We start from the raw sequence: 21287 nt of genomic DNA on the forward strand, positions 1-21287 counted from the left end.
CTAAATAATTTGAAAAAATAGCAAGAGCAGTGATACGCTTCAGCACTGGCTTCCATCAAGTACTGAGCAGTGTGTAGCGATGCACGCAGGACGCCAGGCCCAGAGAAGTATTCTCTCATCAGATCAGACAGATCTTGCAGTTTTCTTTTCACAGTCTGGTAACAAAACAAAGCTAGTAAACTAAACTGCATGCAAATATGCTTAAAATTGAGTCCTGTTTTTTGTTTTGTTTTGTTTTGTTTTTTTCCTGAATATGAATTGGGCAATCATTATAATCACTTTCAGGCTGAAGAAATTCAGGAACTTGTAGTTCAGCTCTTTGTATCTTTGCCTTGGCCTAACTCCTTCTCAGAGCTGACTTTCAAGGGTTCTTGTTCAACCTATAAACCCAGAGCTGTAGAATGAATGTCCAGTAGTCGCATAATGTGTTTAAAGTCTTGAAAGACTGAAAGAGAAAAGGAACTCATTTGTGTTTTAGTTAAGGTAAGAAAAAATTCTTTACTGGTCAGAGAAGGCCATATAAAATGCAAAGTGTAAGAGTAGCGTGTAAACCAAAATAAGAAATAAGTGGAATAAAATGAAGCACCAAAAATGCTTTTTCAGCATTTAACATTGTGTTATCCCAGCTACCATATGTGCTTCTCCAGCTTACGTTCTCCACTTGCTTTGGGAAAAAGCGATCAATACAGAGCAAATTTGACCGTAACTCTGGAGTTAGAACTTTGCATTTCACAAGAGCCTGCACAGTGTTTTAATTGTTTAACCACTATGTCTGCTGCCAAGTTTTGTTTATAACCCAACTAAAGGGGACTAAACAAGGGAGAGTGAAAATAAAGTAACCACTTTGCATGAAATTGGGGCTGAGGTTCTCTTCTTTCCACCAATTTCAGGGCAGTAGCTTATTAGAATCGTGTGTGTGTCCTTTGATCTGCATTTTCATGGGATTATTTTCACATTTGCCTGTCGCACCTTCTCATGGATAACTCTAAAAACCCCTTCCTTTCCCTCCAAACCCTATTCTTGTGTGTGCTTGTTGGTTTGAAACCCTGGGACATTTTAGCTACCTTCAGTAATAGCGCTCGACTTGTCCCCCCTGTTCCTCCAGGAAAGGAAGTTCTTCAAAGGCTTCTTTGGAAAAGTAAGTTTAACGCCTCATTTGTGCTTGCACTATAAGGAGTTACATCCCTGGTATAGCACTGCTATAAAATTAGGGTGTTGAGAATTCCTTAATCTGTTTCAGAATATTTGTTTCTAAAATCCAAGTCTTCCCGGACTTGGAAGTATATTGATCAAGTAAAGAACATGGTTGAAAAAGTGTCCTGAAATTGAAACTTAACTCTGTATGGACTGTATCAGAAATTCAGTGTTCTGAAATTATTTGGTCTTCCTGAAAAAAAAAAAAAGGTGAATTTTCCTTTTAATCCCTTAAATTTGTGCCAGCCTACATCACCTGGGCAAACATCTCCAGAACAGTCGGTGTCTGTGCCTGTAAGCACTGCAGGACTGGCTGCCTGGCACCGCACGCTTGCCCAAATGTTAGTGTGGGGAGAAAGCAGTGAGCCCACACGTACCATCTCCTAAACCCTTCTTTTCGGAGCACAGTCCAAATTCAAAGATGCGTGAAGATGAGACCAGGCATTTACCTGCTGTTTGTTTTTCTAATTGCAATTCTATTGTAGAGTAGAAAGCTTTGCTGTTTATCATTGCTCTTGTTTTCCTGCGGACAGTGTCATAGACGTGAAGGGAAGCAACTGTTTGTCCTTATTAAGAATGTGCTGTACTGGAGACTGGATTATTATTTTTTTTATTCCTGCTGTCTACATCTCCATAAGGCAGTGTTTGTAAACCTCTAAAAGAGCTCTTTGACCTCCCATCTGTTAACTGCCTCTGCATTTAAAATTCTTGTAGGATGTTTCTGTGTAGTTTTTGTATGGAATAAATCTAAGATACCGCTGTTGAAACATCTTCTTATAAGCTGAATCTTGGCTTAAAAAGAAACTAACAAGCTTGTAACTTACATACAAAAATCTTTCAGAGCGGGTTATTCTCTGCTCACACATTTGTCTTGGCTTTGCTTGAGAAGTAACTAAGAGCTTTTTCAGCTGCACCTTTTTCACTTTTCACTCAGATTGTGGTGCGTGTCATAGAGGGACAGGCATCTCCTCAGTTCAGGTTTCTTCCTATGGTCTGGGAAAGCACTCTTGTGATGTGTAGAGATAGTGAAGAAGTAAGCTCTTTTTTGGAGGGGAGTGGAAGTGGGTATCAAAATACCGTATGTAGGAGATTAATCTGTCAGATTGATCTGATCATTCCTACATGGAAACAAAATTTAAGAGCTGAGATCTACAAAGACTGGAGCGAAACATTCTGTTTGCTTTACAACTGAAAATATGAATTTCTTCTTAGAATTTGTTTAAAACAAACATAAAAGACCCACCTCAACCTGATCGAATACCAGTTAGGAAAAAGAAAGCCAACATAGTACTATTATGTGTTTGAAAGTAATGATATGAAAGGACAGAGTTTGCATAGCACTTGAAAATCTCTTTTACTTTTTTAGGAATTAATCTGTTAAAAATGCCAGCTTTCTCTTTACATCTTTGTCACTTTTTAATGAACTCCAGTACTTTGCCATAGCCTTGTAGATTTTTTTTGCCTTTTATTATAACATTTTGCCAAAAAGAAACCTACTTCTACTTCAGGCAGTGAAGTTACATTAATTAGTACTGAAACCACTGAAATCCATAGTGTTTAGATATCCCTGCAATGTTGGTATGTCTTTACTACCACTTCAGCCTACAACAGCTGGCCAAATCTAGGGAAAAATATAAAAGAAAAAAAGTTATTCTCTTACTAGTATTTGAGGAATAGTTATAACTAATAGCTTTTGTCTGTCTCATCTATAATTTCTCCCCAGATGCTTTGCTTTGGGATTAATATAACATTCCAAACCACAGAGTTGCTTGAAATTCGCTACTGGTTTTCAGAAGGTCCATGCAGATAGATTTGCTTCTTTCCCTGTCCACTTTTTTTCTCTGCCAGAAAAGTAAATCTGAATGAGTTGTGTCAGGAAGTGTTATTTAGTCCTGGACCTGACATTGAAAATACTTCATCTGCAGCTTAAAATAAAAATAGGATGTCCATTGCCAGCTCCAGGTTAGATTTCTGCTGTTTCGTTTTGTGTACAGAAAGTAACCGAATCAGCAGCCTTTTTAGGCAGCTCTCTGTGTTTCAGAACTAAGCCTTTTCTGCGTTAATGAATAGTAGTACAGATTCAATGATCTTTCTCATGTTTTGCTTCCCCTGAGTACATGTATTTCTTGGCATGCAATGTTTTGTTCAGAGACTGAGATGAACATTTTTCTTTTTGTATATCTCAGGCTCCAGAAACATCTTACAGCTGGTTTTAAGTCCCTTGCCAGAACAAAATAGGCAGATACCGAGAACTCCATAATCAGCCAAAAGACTAGAAACGATTTAAAAGTATTTAAAAATGCATTATTGGGCAGCATTCATTCTGTTCTGGTATCCTTAAAGCTTTACTTTCCACCTTGGAGTGCAGCTGCTACTTAATTCCATGTCCTATCACTTCTGACAGTCCAATTGTCACGTCCAGCACTGCAGTTCAGGAGCTGTGCGTTTCAGTTTTAGTCAGCTTCATTTTCTTTTCTTTGATGCCCGTGGCTAGGGTGCTGCCTGCTTGTCTGAGAGGTTTCCATCACGCTTTGTTTTTAGCCTTGCCTTCTGTTCTTGAGGGTGCCTCACCTGCCTTCCTGAGGCTTCTGAGGGCTCTGAAAGGAGTAAGAGAAGGAGTCTCGTGCTGGAGCAGATTAGCAGCCTCACAGAAAATGCTAAGTGAGCTTCCTAGCGTGGCTGATTCAGCACTGCCAAATCAGGCTCCTGGGAGCTGGTGCCCTGAATGGCTCCCCTCCAGCAGCGTCATCATCCAACAGCATGTATGTGAGGACAGCCTACTGATACAGACAGCTAGATGGGTCCTGATATGCACTTATCCATATCAGGAGTGCAGACATCTACATTCTAATCACGATCTCCTTGGCAATATCCCACGTTAATAGAGTAGTACATTGATTTATGTAGCCAATATAAACTAATTTGGCGAAGCTGTGTTCTTTAATGCATCAATCTCTCCACAGATAAAATGAGGATTCGGTAGATGGAGAAATCATATGTTTCCCAGTGGTAGTAGCTGTGGGTTTAGGATAGAGAGGGTGAGAATTTATTCTAAGCATTGCATCCACCATAAATCTAGAAGAAAGGATTTGGAAGGTAGACTTGCTTTGGCTTTCTCTTAGTGTAACAAACCTGCATTTGATTATCTTGCTTGAGGAAGCTTACATTTCCAGTACAAGAGGAGGATTATTTAGCCTTTTATTTTTATTCTGAGAAATAAGGAGTTCCATGCGTTAGCTATTTCTAAGTCCTCATTTAGTAAAATAGCAGATGAGGACTAGCTCTGCAGAAGTTCAGTATTGCTTTATGAAGCATCCATCTGAGTTAAACCCAGCTTGTTCAATGCAAACTTCAGCTACCATTCAATGTTTCACTCTGCAGAGAGAAGGTTGGTTTTATTTGCTGGGAAAAGACATCCTAGTTTGTTGGTAGTCCAAATGATGGATATGATGGTAGTCCAAACAGAGCAGTTACCCACAGGCGTTGTCTTCTCGCAATTTTTCATGTCACTTGAAATGAGGATTTTAGGACTACTAATGGCTTGTAAGAAACTGGTACTTCTTTGTAAAACAGTTTGAGACAAATCTCTACAAGCCATCTCTTGTTAGGATTAACAGGGATTTTTAGGCTATGAAAACTACCCAAGCACTGAAAATACATACTGTATTTTATGCTCGTTGATGTTTACTGCCTCTTAAGACCAAAAATTACAGGCAACTTTTAAATGCTAAAATGTTTTTTTGTGTGTATGATGGTAACTTTAAATACATCCTCTTTTGTGAACAATATTCTTTCCATTAGGCATTCCAGAGTCTGAAAGCTTTACTTTAGACCTTCTCTGGGATATTCAGCAGGCTGGATGGACGTTTAGAAACTTGCTTCTGCAAGCACTTCTGTAGCTTGTTTTCATACTGTGCTTGCTTTCTCTCCTGTCTCTTTTATTCGCTGTTCTGCACAAGTCAGTGCAGTTCTGTTCTCACCAAGCTGTCTGAAAATGCTCTGGTTGTCATTGCTGCTTCAGAAATTGGGACAGATAGTTCCTCCCCAAAAACAAACACAAGTCCTGCCAGGCTGGTTTTCTTCACACTTTCTGCGTTCTCTGAGAGTGAAACCAATGTGATACAGCAGGTGATTTATCAGCCCAAGATGATGATGATGGTAATAATAATAATAAAAATCATCCTTACAATGTTAAAATCAGAGTTGCTAATTTGGAACATGCAGTAGTTTATGCCAGAATGTGTCCTTGCTCAGCTAAGTGCCATATGATTATAAATTATATGCATCTGTAGTGAATTATTAAAAATAAAATGCAATTTTGGCACAAAGCCACTAGCTGATATCCCCCTGATCACCCTTCTTTTTCTGTTATTGTTGCTCTGTTCTCTTCCAGCAGTGGTCAGTGGCAGCTGCCATTAGCAGCCCCAAACTAACTAAACCTACTGCTTCAAAAAAAGTTACGGGGAGAATAGTTTATTAACTTAAAGGTTAAAAAAAATACAGAGAGAGAGTATGGGACTTTGAATCAAAGTAACACATTAAAAATAGTGGGGTTTTGGTGGTAGTAGTTCTCTGTAACAACCCACAGAATATGTCGACACATTGTGCCTATCCGATGAATTCGTTTCAGAAGAATGTTGTCTTGTGTTTATACTGTTTTCTGCAACTCTCCCTTAAAACATAAACAGTTCAGAAAGAATCTGTAGTTGATACAGCTCCTGAAGCCTTCCTGTGTTTCCCACTTTTACTCACCCTCAGCTTGTGGCAGCTGAAAGTTCCCACAGTCAGATCTTGGATAACAGCCAGAGTGCTCCTCCACTGCTTCAGCCTGCCACACGATTGCTTTTCCAAGATACGCATCCGATGGTTAACAAATCACATTTTTCTACCTCTCCTCCAAGGTGTGACATTCACCTCTCAATAAATTAGTAAAATGTGTTTGGATGATTGATCTTAACATTAAGCTCGTAACACCATAACCAATGATTTCTGGGTGCTTTTAACACTGGTTTAAGGTGATGCCATGGTTCTGCCATGCGAGTATAGGGGCAGAGGGTAGGGCTGTTGGAAATACCAGGTAAGAATTTTCCTGTGTTTAAACTTCACTCAAGCTACCTGGGGTGTAACTCCTTATGAATTAGTGTTACCTGACTCTTTAGTGGAACTCTTCACCCACTTGGTCAGTCTTGAATCCTTTACTGTACATGGATATACACCCTATTTTTGACTCCACCTGTTCCGTGCCCTCTCCCCATCCCCATGATGTGCTCTTTCTGAAATACTGGCTTTGGCTTGGTTCTCTGAATGTTTTGCAACTTGGATTGAGTATCTGGCTTTGGGCACCCCACTGAACGTGGACTTCATCTACACTTAATGTTATGGTTCTTGGAAAGGGGGAATGAGTGGCAGTCTGATACTGTTGACATAAAACTGTTTTTCTCTCTTTCTTTTTCTTTTTTTGAAAGACTGGGAAGAAGGCGGTTAAAGCAGTCCTATGGGTTTCGGCGGATGGACTCAGAGTTGTAGATGAGAAAACAAAGGTTAGATTTCCCTGGACAAAAGTTCAAAGTTTCTTTATAATTACATATATGCTATAACTTTAAATGACCATCAACCTTTGTCTTAATGCAAAAGTTGGTATCTGAAAGAAAGATTTAAGTGTATAGTTGGTTTAATCATTTCTTGCTTAGTAAACATACGTATGCCTGTTAATTTTGTTTCTCTATTAATGTCACAGTACTCTGAAACCACATTTGATAAAATGTGGCAGGTAGCAGAAGCTTGGAGCTATTTTTGTTGTATTTGCCTGAAGAACCGTTTTTCCTGATGACTTCTGTTGACAGTGAACTTGTAGCGAGTCCCTTGGCTTTTGTTCTGTACAGCTTCAGAAGGCCATGAGAGAAATACATGAGGAAGTTCATGTTAATCGATATAATTTCAATGCATTCAAATCCCAGAAAAGGCCTGAATAAATGAGAACTAGCTTCTAGAAATATGAGGAGGAGAATAAATGAAATAGGGTTGTCTCTATACTAAACATCTTAAACTCCCTTCAAATTTAAGATAAATGGATATCAAATTCTGTAATTCCTAATTTTAGTATCTAAGCTGTTGGTCTCAAGTCGAAGACTAATGTATTCATGGCTTCCTCCTAGATTGTTTTAGATTTTTTCATTGGGAAATAGCACAATGTATAGCACAAAAGTGCCTGTGTACAGGTAAAAGCAAACAATTTTTGGATTTAGCTAGATGTAGGCAATTAGAAATAAGAGCTTTAGGCTTGCCTTTGTAATGTTACTTCTATTTTAAAAGATGACGTGGCAATCAGAACAATTTTAATTAGTCTGAAATTAATTTGTTCGATATTCACGTCTTTTAATGCTTACTTTGTTGACCTAAAAGATGATTTCTGCAAGCCAACAGTGAGGATCGGGTAGAGATAATTCATATCCTTCTGCAGTACAATTACCCAATGAACACCTGCTCTGTGGGTAGACATCTCCGGGGCTGTTGTTAGGGTATGCTTCCTCAGCTCTGGAGTTTCTTTTAAGAATTTAGTATCAAATACAAACATACTGAGGCAGGTGAATTTGGTCTACTGATTGCCTTTTAAAAAACAACAAATATATATACTTAGAAATGTTACTGTGTATATTTCATCCTTTAAAATTAATTTTAATAAGATGTGCAGACCTTGGAGGTAATTAAAAGCATAGGGCTTAAAAAAGAGAATATAATATTGCCTCCTGGTGGTTGAGTACATTAGCACAGATACCAAGTACTAACCGCCAAACAAAAGAAACAATTCCGAAAAACGGTGAAAAAATATTTTTTTTAATGAAGATAGCATAGTTCTTAAATTATACTAGCTCCTTTATACAAACACTTCTGCCATCAGCTTGTAGGAACAAATAGGGGGTGTTTGATACCACGAGTACTGCCGGTGCTTTTCCATTTTATCCTTGCTTAGGTAATTGGCATGTTAGCTTTTGCTTTTTGTGTTGTAGCTGCTAGATCTTTTCACATTTATAGACTTCCCCCATTAATTTTCAAGATGGTATTTTAACCACAGTAGAGATTTTTTTGATTGCTAGAGCACAATAAAAATAAAATGAAACAAATTCTCCTTTTCCCCATGCTAGCTCCATAGTCTAGAGGAGAGATCTTAAGAATTGTGTTCCTGAGTTCTTAAGTGGTTGCCTAGTTGCACGTTTACCAAAGATGGCTGGTGGAAAAAGAGGTCTGTCCTTTTTTGTTTCATACTGGGAATAGTTTCTGAATGGCAAATTCATTTGATAGATAATTGTAGCCAAGTGAGGTTATCATCTTTTTAATGTAATGCATTTTGCAGCTAACGCTGAAAATTACTTGTTCCATTGTTTCTCCACATTTCCTCATGTTTCTTTTTTTGGGGATCCTCTAGGATCTTATAGTTGATCAGACAATAGAGAAGGTTTCTTTCTGCGCACCAGACAGGAACTTTGACCGGGCATTCTCATACATTTGTCGAGATGGCACTACGAGACGCTGGATATGCCACTGCTTTATGGCCGTAAAGGACACGGTAAGTTTTGTTACGGTGTGTCTTCCTGCTTCAAGCTGGAAGTTACATGGAGAAAACATAACTGCACAGAGTACTGCGATACGTTTTGACTTCAGCTAAAATATTACTTTTTCCTTAAAATTATTTTAGTTCTAATTCTTTATATCTGAATTGTTTGCCATTTCTCTGTGATGTCTTCTTGTGGAGAGAAACAGTGCCCAGCATGGTGTGTAAATGGAATGCAGTCAGCCTCAGATATCTGTAGCAGAAGGGAACTACTCTTCTAAAAATAGACAGAAGATACTCTCATCTGAAAATGTATACAGCCAAAAACTGAAACAGCAGTGACAGTTTTTCCAGGATAAAATCATAGTGAGTAAATACAGACTGGTTATGAATGTAGCCTCTTGTATGCAAATGTTAAGGGATGGAGCTAAAATGAATTGAATTAGGGTCCTATTTCCTTCTAAATGTTAGAGATTTTTGCATTAGAAGGTTTGAAAGCAAGTTACCTATATCAGTCTTTTGCTGTGTAGAGTTAAGTCATTTATCTCCCTGATATCTAGTCTTTTACTTATGTGGCTTTTTATGGAATCCTGACTACTACACAATGGCTTTCTTTAAAGAGAAACAATGAAGTTAGAAATTCCCATTTAAATGTATGTTAGAGCTGGAGCATTTTTATTTCCTTCTGCGCATAGCAGGTCAGTTTGTTTACCGATTATTGCAGATGAGGTGAGCTACTGCTAGTAATAGCACCTCTGACTCAGCTGCGGCCTCTGTATCAGCTGGAGTGCCAGACTTCCTCTGACTTGAATTTCATTTCCTTATTGCAGTTATTGGGCAGTGGATCCTTTTGACCTCACTGGTTAATCATGGAAGTGCCTTCTGGAAGGCACTCTCAATACTAACGTCTGCATTTGGTCAGGGCCATTCAGGGATATTAATAGTCAGTTGTACTTTCAAGTTTCATGCTTGCACACAACAGTATTGTCTCCCTGCACCCTCTGTAAACTTTTTCTGTTTGAGAATAGCATTTACTATCCTTTAGGACTTAAACCTGCATAAAATGGCTTCACTAGAGTTCCTTTGTGCACAAATGTATCCAGAGGCAAGGGATCGGTGCAGGCACATTATCACACTACTATTGTAGTAGCAGTTGAGCTAAACAGATTGTCTGACAGTCTTTCAGTTCTGGGTGGCCTTTGTGCTTGTGCATTCATAGTTGTGAGTCTTTATCTATCATGTTTAATTTTAGAGCCATACAAGGTGGCCAATTACAGTAGTTCTCTTTAATGCCTTAATTAGATCTCTCTTGTAAAGGCAGGTTATCAGTTTGCAATGTTTGAAGCACATGGATGTTGCTGTTCCAGTTACTGTATGATGCAATATTGTCTTGTACAGGGGGAAAGGTTGAGTCATGCCGTGGGCTGTGCATTTGCAGCGTGCCTGGAGCGCAAGCAGAAGCGAGAGAAGGAGTGTGGAGTGACTGCCACCTTTGATGCCAGCAGAACCACATTCACTAGAGAAGGGTCATTCAGGGTCACTACAGCTACTGAACAAGCAGAAAGAGAGGAAATTATGAGACAGATGCCGGATGCTAAAGGTACGGGGTGCAACTTACACAGTCATCCATAGTGAGCAGAACAAGCATTGAGGTGCAGTAGAGCCCCTGCAAGGACAGGGCTTAACATCCATCCTCACAAAATTCCCTCTCTCGAACTTGGTTACGTACAAATCATATTTCCAGACACTTGTCACTTTGCAAGATGAAAAGTGCTCCCAGTTTCAGTCCTAGGGCGTTTTTCCCTATTTCCTCAAGAAAAAAGTGCAAGGGGCTTCATATGTATAAGTGACTGGACAAAGCTGCTTCTGCTTTGTTTTGTCTGCCTGCTTTATGGCAGAGGGCATCATAGGCACTGTACTAAAGGGCCTTATTAGAGAAATGTTATAAAAATGTAAGAACTTTGCCAGACTTGAAGTAATCCTTTTTGTTGTCTAAAGGTTTTTGTAAATGAATAGGAAGTGGTGTCGTTTTTCTTAGAAAACAATGTAGTTTTATTTCACTTTTTAGAGTGTGTTACAAAGTTTCTGTATACTTATATTGCATGAGGGACGTACAGGTCGATCACAAGTGTGCTTTCTAAAAATAAAACCAAAACCAAACACAAACCACCAAAAATCACGTACTAGTTATATTCAAAAATAGTAACTGGCTGTTTTGAGAGGAGCTAGTTTTTACTACTTAGCCATTTAAAACATGGCAGTGTTCTCAAATTCAAGTGAAAGTAGAACTTCTTACCCGGGTTTTATTACCAGTACAGTTATGCTTGTCATTCTACAACTAACAAAAAGTAAGTATTATAAATATTGTCTATAGTCCTCTTTACAGTGGAGTTGAACTTTCCATAGCAAGTTTTATTCTGCCGCTCTATTGCAAAACTTTAATCTTCGTTTTCATCATCCATCTGCTTGTTCCCATACGTTAGTTTCAGAATGTGCTAAATGAAGCTTAAACACAAGGCCTTTGTTACTGGAGGGCATGAGTCAAAGTCTTGACTCAATGAAGGTGTGTGAAATCCCTTCCAAGAAAGACTGATTAGAAAAGTTTCACTTGAACGAGCAGCTGCAGCTCATGGGTACTGAAGCTTGCAAGACAACATAATTAGTTCCTCTGACCACTCCAGCTCCTCAGAAATCTCCACTGCAGCTCTGCTTTTACCAGACTTCTAGTTCTTCTGTTGATGTGTCAACAAAAACAGTCATTGTTTCTTGTATGAAGTTTGGAAAGCATTGTAAGCGTTGCTGGTGCTAGCAAGGCCTGCCAGCTCGGGCTGGATCTGCTTTGCAGCTCACTTCCACCTCTCTGTAATGTATTCCCTGGGGTTGCTGAGGAGCTGCTGTTGGAGCACTGAATGCGGCCTAACCTGTTAAGTGCTAACTCTGGCCTGCCGGAGCTTGTGCAGGGTGCTTGGCCACTGCTGCTGATTCTGCAGGGGTAGGAGGGTGGCTTTTAAAAGAAGCTCCTAGGGCTGCTCTGTTCCCTGCAGCTGCTGAGCTACACCACCCTCATTAACTGAATAAAGTTAGTAGTAAGATTTTGGCCGTGATCTATTCTTCTAGTTCTATGTGAGGCAAAATAAACGCCTCAGACACATAGTACACTTTTCAGTCTTAATCATAAGTCAATTACAGGTGTTTCTAGGGCAGTGGTCTCAGGAACAGCTAGGAAGACTACATAGACAAGGCCGTCTTTTCTAAGAAGTGGCAAGCCTTAGTAAGCTTTGCTTTGGAGAATGGGTATATGTAAAGTGACACGGTGAAGCCTATGAAAGTACAAAGAAATAATTTTTCTGTAGTGGCATTAGAAACCTGTTTGTTGGAAGAGTACTAGCTATGCAAATTCTTGCAGTTTCTCTTTTCAGAACAAATGGGAGTAGGGGCAGGCAGTTGAACAATATATTGCTTTATTCATCTAACCTCACCGTATTTCCTCCAACAGTTGAAACAGAAATGAAAACAGTAGCACCAGGTGCTGCACCAACCAATACTGCCCCCTCTCCTGGCTCCCCAGCCTCTCCTACTACTGATGTTGCTGCCTCTCTGGATAAAGAAATGAGCAATCCCCACGCTATTCCACGAAGGCATGCCCCTATAGAACAGCTTGCCAGGCAAGGTTCTTTCCGGGGCTTCCCTGCCCTTAGTCAAAAGATGTCTCCTTTTAAGCGCCAGTTGTCCTTGCGAATAAATGAACTGCCTTCAACAGTGCAAAGGAAGACTGATTTCCCCATGAAAAACTCAGGTAAAATCAAATGCCTCCAGTGAAACATTTCCTTAAATTGTCTCTTCCTCCTTTCCTTGTCTGTGGCTTCAAATAACTCATTGTGTGTAGTAAATTCTTCTTCCTGCCTCATGTGAATCATTTCTCATGAGCAAACATTGTCAGGTCAGAATACTTCTACTTCTGGAATATGCAAGAATTTCAAATACTGTATTCGCATGCAGAAGGCAAGCAGCTGTAATCATTATCTGAAATACTGGAGCACAGCTTGAAGTGTTCCGGGAACACTGTTGGTGAGTTAGTAGATGCTGCACTTCCCTCTGAGTCACTGAACCAGTTCCTCCTCTTAATGCCAGGGCATCTCGAGAGTCAAATCCTGTCAAGGCCTTAACCACAGGTCGTGGATTTGTGTGACGTTTTTCTGTCTGTCAGCCCTTCTGAGCTCTTCTTTCTGACAGGAATAAAACTGCTTTCCACCTCGCGTTAAAGGAACTTTTCTGTTTAGGTGGCACAACTGGCTGCCCCAATAATGCGTGGTACAGGTTTCACATGGTGGTAGTGGGGTTTTATAGAGTCATCCCAACATAAACATCTGGGGTGATCAGTACCTTGCATAAGAGCCTGGAATCCCTTTAGCTAGGTTATCCTGCAGGACAGCTGTACTCTCACTTGGCAACAGAGCTACTTTTAGGGTTTAAGCTTTAAAATAAAAATCGCTATGGCAAAGGAAAAAAAAAAAAACAACCACCAAAATACCTAATCTGATTTCTCTTAAAATACTTATTTGGTGACCTGTGCTTTAAGACCAGTGTTGAGTTTATCAGTTTAACAGTAGTGGTGTGCTGCTTACTAGACTTATGCTGGCTGAGCACACAACAATCTGAATTCTTCCTAATTCAGAGCATTTGATGCATGTTCCTGGATATGAAGCTGCCGGTGCTGTTTAATGTCACACGATAGGTGCTATATTGGAACATCCCTCAAAGAATCATTTTTTGGGCACGCCTCCCCCTATATGTTCAATATAGTGCATGTCATATCCACCCATCCTGTGGTTTTTGTACTGTTCCATTTCTGCTTAATTGTGCCTGCTCGTGTCAGTTCAGTGCAATGAAGGACTGATGAGCAGTACTTCTGAAAAGTTGGGCAATTAGAAATAAGGAGAACAGCTGGTAAGTCAGTAGTTTTACTCCACTGTTACTTTATCTGCACTGTACTGATATTTGGTTTAAAACTGAGGGTCCATTTTACTTGTGCGTTCAACTTCTGCTTTCATAATTTTAACACAGGAGCTAGTGAGCTCAGCTACACTGAACTGGAGCAATTGACACTCTAGAATTAACTTGCCCCCATGTATTGCTGTCTACATGTTTACACTTCATCTGGTTTCTGTACGAGTACAGTGTTGGAATAGTTAAATTATCATAAGTACTTTCATTTCACAAAATTTCGAATCTTAGTGCCAAATCCCCAGTATGTTTAACAGTTTAATACTGAAAGATTAAAACTCTTATTAAAAGCTATAGAAAAACCTTTTATTTTATGAAATGAACGTTTTCTTGCATTAACATAGAGAAGATGTAATGACTGACTTGAAATGTGGAACACTGATCTCCTCACCCTCTTGACTATGTCGTAAAATACAGTGATATGGCTTTGCATTTCTACCATTCTTTCTATTTCTACCGTTTTTTCTATTTCTACCGTTCTTTCTATTTCTGTCACATCTTCAACACCCAATTTAAATTTAAAAAAAAAAAAAAAAGCTGTCATCCAAGTCAGTATTCGAAACATCTAAGAGATAAAGAAACTAAATATATTTCAGTTTAACATCTGTATTTATAAATTGTTTCTGTATCCCTTAAACATAATTTAATGAATTTTGTTTACATTTTAGTCCCTGAGGTAGAAGGGGAAGCAGACAGCATTAGTGCCCTGTGCTCTCAGATCACCAGTGCTTTCAGCACACCATCGGAAGATCCTTTCTCTTCAGCCCCCATGACGAAACCAGTGACAGTAGTCGCACCACAGTCTCCTGCCTTTCAAGGTTTGTCATTTCTTTGGTTGCTGTGGTCATGCTGGATGAGGCTTGAATGCACAGAATGTTGCTTTCCAGTAACACGTGGTCTTAATTTCTTGTATTGGTCTTGTATCTTAATTTTCTGTATCAGTATTTTGGGGTCATGCATCCTGCTTTATTCATCTCATCTGTTCAGTTTTTCTGTGTTTTTAACAAAAAGTTCATGCACCTACCACACGATAGTTACCTGTAAAAGGGACTGGCGTTAAGATGAATGGCTATTTTAATCATTCTGCCTCCTGAACTGGAAAAATCTTAACTATTATGCATCATAGAAACCAAATCCAGCACAGGAAGAAGATTTTGTGCCACCATGATTACCATTGTTCACAGAAACTCCCAGATAACCTATGGAGCTATAAACTATAGAACTCTTAGTAGCCTCTAATCTTCATTCCACTGATGTGCTTTTATACAAATAGTGTGGGGAAGGAACCTCTCCTTGTTAAATGTAGTTGTTATTTTGCATCCAAAATCCGTTGTTCTTTGGAGTTTAAAATTAATTATACTGTGACTTCTGGTGAGCTATATCTCTTCTCTAAAAACCAACAAATTTAACTTTGGTCAGTTAGGAGAATAGAAGGCCTCTTGAAACACAAAACCCCACCATCCCACAACTGTTAACAAGAGTTGCCTTGGTGAAATAGAATTTACGAGCTTCATCAACTGTCAGTCCAATTTGGCTAATTTACACAAACTGCTGTCATGTGGAAGTGTTTAAAATTGTATGTTAATAGTTACGACATGGCCCACTAATATTCCAGTCATGTGCATGCCTTGCATGAATTAATTGCACTGATGTTGTCTGCTCCCATTTTAGTTAATGGCACTGCCTCTGCCTTCTGTGTGCTTGCTGCTAAACCATCCCAAGCTGCTGTTGTGTCCACAGCTATGCCAGTTCGTGAAACCAATCCTTGGGCTCATGCTCCTGCTGCTAATACTGGAGCTGCAGCCGTGGTCTCCGGTAAGATTGGAAGTAGATCCTGTGCATTGCTATGAGAACTCAGATCAAAAGCATAATTGAGCCCTTGAGATTGCTGTCAGTGGCACTTAATGAAAAGTGGAAGGAACAATAACAAAAGCTGGAAGTAGTAGCCTTTTGCACAAGTGGATGGAGGGAAGCTATGAACTGACTGGTCCTGGGTCTGCAATCTAGACTGTTTCTTATTTTGGCAGTGTTTTAGAAAATCTGATGCTTAAAAAAGGAAGTAATGAAATAGCGTGTTGGAGAATCAAGAGGAAAGAGTCTGTATGCTTACCCAAAATGATTTTTTGCATTCTTGCTATGAACGTAGATAAGGAGAGATTAAGTTGGGTGGCTGAAGACTTTAGAAATTCATTTCTTGTTTAATAAGTTTAGTCTGTCCATACAGTCCTTGTCTATATTCATATCCAATGTAAGGTGGTAATTTAATGGCTGTAACCCGTATGGACAAATACGCTAGAAAGCTATGAACAAACATTTCCTGGTGCAAGCGTCACCAGAAACAACCTTGCTAGTGAAATAGGTTCTGTTTGTCCTTGTAACAGTACCAGGCCCATTACCAGTCAGTCTTCCTCCGTAAGAGAGAGACTTTAAGCTCTGTCTTCGAGTTACCACTGTAAAAAACAACAGCGAACTGATCTTAGGTGGAGTTGAACTAGTTGTTACGATTAGACTAAATGAAGAGTACTGAGCAGTAACTTCTTTTCTTGTTACTTTTCTACTTTTCCAAAACACCAAATAACACGTGAATTGCAGAGCATTCCTGGTTGCTTCTCTCATCACATTAAAAAGCTGATGAGGTCCTATGGGAAGGGAAGAGAATATAAAACCGTAGGGAGAAGGAAGATTGTAGAATTCAGCTAGTGGAAGATGGATTTGAAAGTATGGGAGGAATGATGGTGATTTTTTTAATCACTGAAGATAAATGAGTTAAAATAGAGCTGTAGTTGTAGAAGAAAAATCTGAGATGTTAAGCACTAAGCACTGCAAACGAATTTGAGAAGTGCGCAGCATGAGTTATGAAAAGACTAAGGGAAGAATGGAGATGGAGAAAGAACATAAACAGGAAGTCATAGTAAGTACAGTTTATATATTACATGGCAATTTGATCAGATGTACTGCCTTAAATGTTCATGTATATAGTAGCGAGTGCTCATGATTTGCTTCAACACGTATGGGACAGAAAAAGAAATGTTGCCTTGAACTCATATACCATCACATTGCTGTATTGCAAAGGGTAAAGCCTTAATTGAGGAACTAAGGCAAATGAGCCTTAAAAAGTTTTGTATAGCTTAGTGTTATAACAGTCCACCACTCCTGAGCTATACATGCATAAACTGAAACTCCCCAGTAGAGGAATTTTAGAGGTTATGGACTAGGTCATTGCCACTAAGTAATGAAGGGAGGTGGCAGCTCTTCTTCATGCCCTAAAGTTCCAAATGTCTGTCATTTAAAAAAAAAAAAAAAAAAAAAAGAACAAAAGAACAAAATGGAACAAAGTAATAACAAAAAAAAATCACAAAACAAAAATCTGCACTTTAGGGAGGAAACTCTTCCCCATCCCTTCTTGACCAACGTTCCCTGTGACAGAGCAGTGCACCAGCTGTAGAAAGGTGCTCCGGCTCTGGGTAACCACCTCCTGGCTGTGGAGGGAGGAGGCCCAACTGACCTTGTGTGCATCCTCCATTTTTTCTAACTGATAAAAGGGCGAGGGATAGAAACATGAATGACATTCCTGTGCTTCCGTTCTCAGGCACTGAATGGAGCGGCACCTCCTCGGGTACAGCCTCTCCAAGTCTCTTCCAAGGAAATCACAGACGTACCCCCTCAGAAGCAGACCGCTGGTTGGAAGAGGTCTCAAAGACTGTCCGAGCCCAGCAGCAGCCAGCCCCAGCCCCAGCCCCAGCCCCACAGCCACTACTCCAGCCTCCTCCAGCAGCTTCCCAGCCGGCACCAGCCTTCCCCGTGAGCACCTACATTGCACCCCAGCCCGTGCCAGTCGGCGTGGTACCCCCCATGCAGCCGCCCTTTATTCCAGCTCAGCCCTACGCTGTAGCAAATGGGATGACCTACGCAGCCCCAAGCGTACCTGTGGTGGGCATCACGCCTTCCCAGATGGTAGCCAATGTCTTCGGTACGGCAAGCCACACTCCAGCAGCCGCCCACCCGCACCAGTCGCCCAGCCTTGTCAAACAGCAGACGTTCCCCCAGTACGAAAGCAGCAGTGCCACGAGCAGCCCTTTCTTCACTCCGCCTGCGCAGCACAATGGCTCTGCAGCTTTCAATGGAGTTGACGGTGGCAAATGGGCTGCAGAGGACAAGCATTTGCAGCCTCCCGCAGCCGCTCCGCAGGTAGACCCCTTTGAAGCACAGTGGGCAGCACTCGAGGGCAAGGCAAAGCAGCGCACTAATCCCTCTCCGACTAACCCCTTCTCGAGTGATTTACAGAAGACGTTTGAGATCGAACTTTAAGCAGCCCTACGGCGGTAGATAAATTGTACAGTAGGCTAGAGGGATAAAGGGAGCAGAGGGGACTGTTTCTGATCAGTTTGCTTTGATAATCCCAAAGGTCCCTTCAAGTGAAAATGGGTTAGAAAGAGGGAGCGGTTATGGGGAGGGTATAAACAGACACAGAGTTTAACGTATAAAAGGAATCTGGCAGCTGCCCCTGTCTGCATTCCCTCCTTACTTGGAAAGCTGGACATCAAACACAGCACAGGTGGGCACCCAGTCCTGAAGCCTGTTCTGCAGAAACAAGTTATCTCACAGAAAGGAAGGCAGATCTTATATTAGTGCCCTTCTGATGCCCTGCAAGTCCTGGACATTCCCCCTCAGGGAAAAATGGGGTGGAAAAATTGGGGGGGGAACTATGGGTGGGAGATTGTCACCTGCTTAGCAAAAGCTAGGTTTGTGGAAAAAGTTGAGCTTCCATTTTGAGTAACAAAGTGAATATTATATGTAAAGAATAAAGTAAAGCCAAAATTTTTATTTTTATGCATTTAGGATATTTTAAATAGTGGATATTAAAAGCCGTATGAGTTGTAAGTAATCTTGCCAAAGGTTTAAAAAAAAAGGGGGGGGTTGGATGTAAGAAATTGTACATAAGATTGATTTATCTCTGATTCTTATTGTAAGTAATATCAGGGGGTGGAAAAAGGGGCTCTAGCTTGTTCTTGTATCTATCTGTTCATTGTAAGTAGCATATTGCAACAACAATCACAACCAGTAAGTCATTATATCGTAGTTTTAAATAAAATTAAAGAACAGTATTGTCATGGTTTGAAAACCATGGGGAAAATTAACTGTTTTTTATTGGAATCAAGCTACATATTATATATATATATATAGTATGTTTTTTTCTTTCATGTATTGCTGCAGTTTTCTTGTCTTAATCTATTGGTTCTAACACTACTGTGACAACTTACCGTAATCATATCTACATCCTGGGGCTACCTAGGAATCCATTTTTTTGTTTGTCTGTCTATAGATCTTAGAGTTTTTTTAACTTTTGTTTTTATTTTTTTTCCACTGATTTGTGAAACCTTGTGGTTAAGGCTGCAGCTGGTCCAGGTTCTGCCTCCGGTGAATCGTGAAATCCATCTCATTTTAACTTTACTTTTAAACTTTGGCCTTACAAGCAAATGTAAGTTATATATATTTGTACTGATGATTTATAATCTGCTTTAACAGAAATAAATGTTGGTGGTAGAAACCTTGTCTGTGAAGCCCTGTCTTATTCCCACCCTCTCTATTTAATTTTCAGGATTTGCCCTGTTGGGTTTCTTCTCTGTTGTTAGGTGGCTGCAGACAAGCCCTGCCTGCCAACCTGTAAGCTTGCTATTGGTATTTGCACATGTATTATTTTGTATGCCATGGTATCGTACCTTGAACTTTAGGCCCGAACTTGCAAATATCCTTTTGACCCATAGCTATTTAAAGCTCTGCAAAGGAGGGCTTTACTGAAAACATTGGATTCTGGGTTTGCATCACTGAATTTTCTAATTTACAGAGAGACAAGGATGAGCACACTAACAGTCAAAAAAGGAAAACTCAGTTTGGTTTTCTTCCCTTTGCTTTTAAGAGGAGTGAAACCCTAACAGCCACCAGAGAAAACAACGTATTTTCACTCCTTGCTGTTCTACCAGTAAGTCGATCCCTTTTCTTTTAGTATGATTGGTTTTTACTTCAGTCTTATGTATATGACGTAGTTGTAGACATTAAAAAGAAGTCAGACCTGAAAGGGGAAAAATGCTCCCGTGATGTGGCCGTAGCATTTGAGCTTGCCAGGAGTTTCCATTTCTAGACACACACTGTGATTCTCATGGTGACACGGTCTAGAAAACTGGTGCTTCTGTCCTGCACAGGTTTGTTCTTACATTAAGCAACCTGTGTTCAGTATGGCATTAATAGTAATGACCAACACTCTTTACGGTATTGGAATTGCTCTCAATACTTAATCAGCTGTCAAATAGCAAGCAAATACTTAGTCATACATGTTTAGAGGTCTAACATTTATAATAAAATGTTATACATTTGTTTGTTTGCTTTTGGTTTTACCTATCAGTTCCCTAGACTTTCACAGCAGTGTCCAGCAATCAGATGAAAATAGCCCAGTGCAGTTACACCCTTCCCTTGCCTAGGAGATAACAGTAAAGGAGATAGCAGTTTTCCTCCCTAAACAATGGATTGTAGGAAGGTCATAGCTATCTTGATTTGCAAATCAAAAATTAAACAGTTAGGAAGTTAAGTGATGCTACATATAAGGAAAAGCTCAGCTTGCTAAATAGAAAGAATACAAACACCCAGTAGTTAACTATTATAGTCATGGCATGTTTTTAAAGCAGTGAACTACATGCCTTCAACCACCATCCTTTTTGCTATGGTTACACATCTGAAAGAGGTCAGAGAATAAACAAGGAAAAAAAAAAGTACCTTCAGTTGTAAAGTCCAGTCCATCAGAATACAGGTGCCCATGACAGACCTCACCAGGCTTGAGATAGCACTCCCTGGCCGCGTGGTATATAATCATACAGCTCAGATGAAAGCTAACTATTTAACTAGTATAAAAATAGAGCCTCTGACACAGTAGAAAGAGATTTATTACAGAAACAACTGCTTATTCTGGGAGAAAGGGATCTGATGTTACGCATAACCAACGGCTAACCATCTTCCTGAAAAGGTTCACAGACCTTAACTCCTTTCTACACCTGCCACGCATGACTGGAATTTACACAATTTTATATTAGTCTGTTGTCTCTAAAGGCAGTTATACTATATACCAAAACATCCTGTACAGAGTGCCATTTTGCAATGTTAAATGCAAATTTATGTACAAATACAATTAGAATTTATCTCAGGGCTTGAGTTGTCCTCAAGTTGTCAATGACTGCACCGTCACCACTTGTCAATGTAACATTCTATGACTTAGAGCAGAGAAAGTTTTTCCTAATTGCCAAATTGAAGGGTCTTCGTTGAAAATAAGTTTTGCCTTTTCTAGCAAGCAGACTCCACCATTGGCCTCAAAAGTAAAATAAAAAATGCCCCAGATAGCTGTTTCACCGTGTCACCTGTTGCTCCTTTACTGGATTGCTTCGAGACTGTTCGGTGTGCTCACATCTTAAAGCGTGGTGTCCAGTCCTGAAGCCACACCTGTGCCAAAGAGAGTGCAGTCATTAGGTTAGTAGTTCTTATTTTTAGATGCAGC

At 40.0% G+C, this 21287-nt stretch overlaps 2 protein-coding genes across 19 annotated transcripts in view; one reads left to right on the forward strand and one right to left on the reverse strand.

The window, feature by feature from the left end:
• NUMB (NUMB endocytic adaptor protein) overlaps positions 1 to 19300 on the forward strand; it is a 95661-nt gene extending 76361 nt beyond the window's left edge. For 5 of the 10 annotated variants that reach the window (XM_072038804.1, XM_027459183.3, XM_027459182.3 and 2 more), the window contains 8 exons: positions 1061 to 1138; positions 6660 to 6734; positions 8618 to 8758; positions 10142 to 10343; positions 12240 to 12539; positions 14416 to 14565; positions 15419 to 15562; positions 17337 to 19300. In XM_072038804.1, the coding sequence (XP_071894905.1) occupies positions 1061 to 1138; positions 6660 to 6734; positions 8618 to 8758; positions 10142 to 10343; positions 12240 to 12539; positions 14416 to 14565; positions 15419 to 15562; positions 17337 to 18055 (1809 nt within the window). In that variant the 3' untranslated portion in view covers positions 18056 to 19300. The remainder of the gene's footprint in view (positions 1 to 1060; positions 1139 to 6659; positions 6735 to 8617; positions 8759 to 10141; positions 10344 to 12239; positions 12540 to 14415; positions 14566 to 15418; positions 15563 to 17336) is intronic. The other 5 variants (XM_072038805.1, XM_072038807.1, XM_072038808.1 and 2 more) reach the window with 5 other exon arrangements.
• A 1364-nt stretch (positions 19301 to 20664) lies between these two features.
• The window catches only part of PAPLN (papilin, proteoglycan like sulfated glycoprotein), a 60985-nt gene continuing 60362 nt past the window's right edge, over positions 20665 to 21287 (reverse strand). For all 9 annotated transcript variants that reach the window (XM_027459177.3, XM_038179137.2, XM_027459181.3 and 6 more), the window contains one exon: positions 20665 to 21232. The gene's annotated coding sequence lies outside the window, so the exon portion shown is untranslated. The remainder of the gene's footprint in view (positions 21233 to 21287) is intronic.

Source organism: Anas platyrhynchos, chromosome 5 (genome assembly GCF_047663525.1).
Source record: "Anas platyrhynchos isolate ZD024472 breed Pekin duck chromosome 5, IASCAAS_PekinDuck_T2T, whole genome shotgun sequence".
Lineage (NCBI taxonomy): Eukaryota > Metazoa > Chordata > Aves > Anseriformes > Anatidae > Anas > Anas platyrhynchos.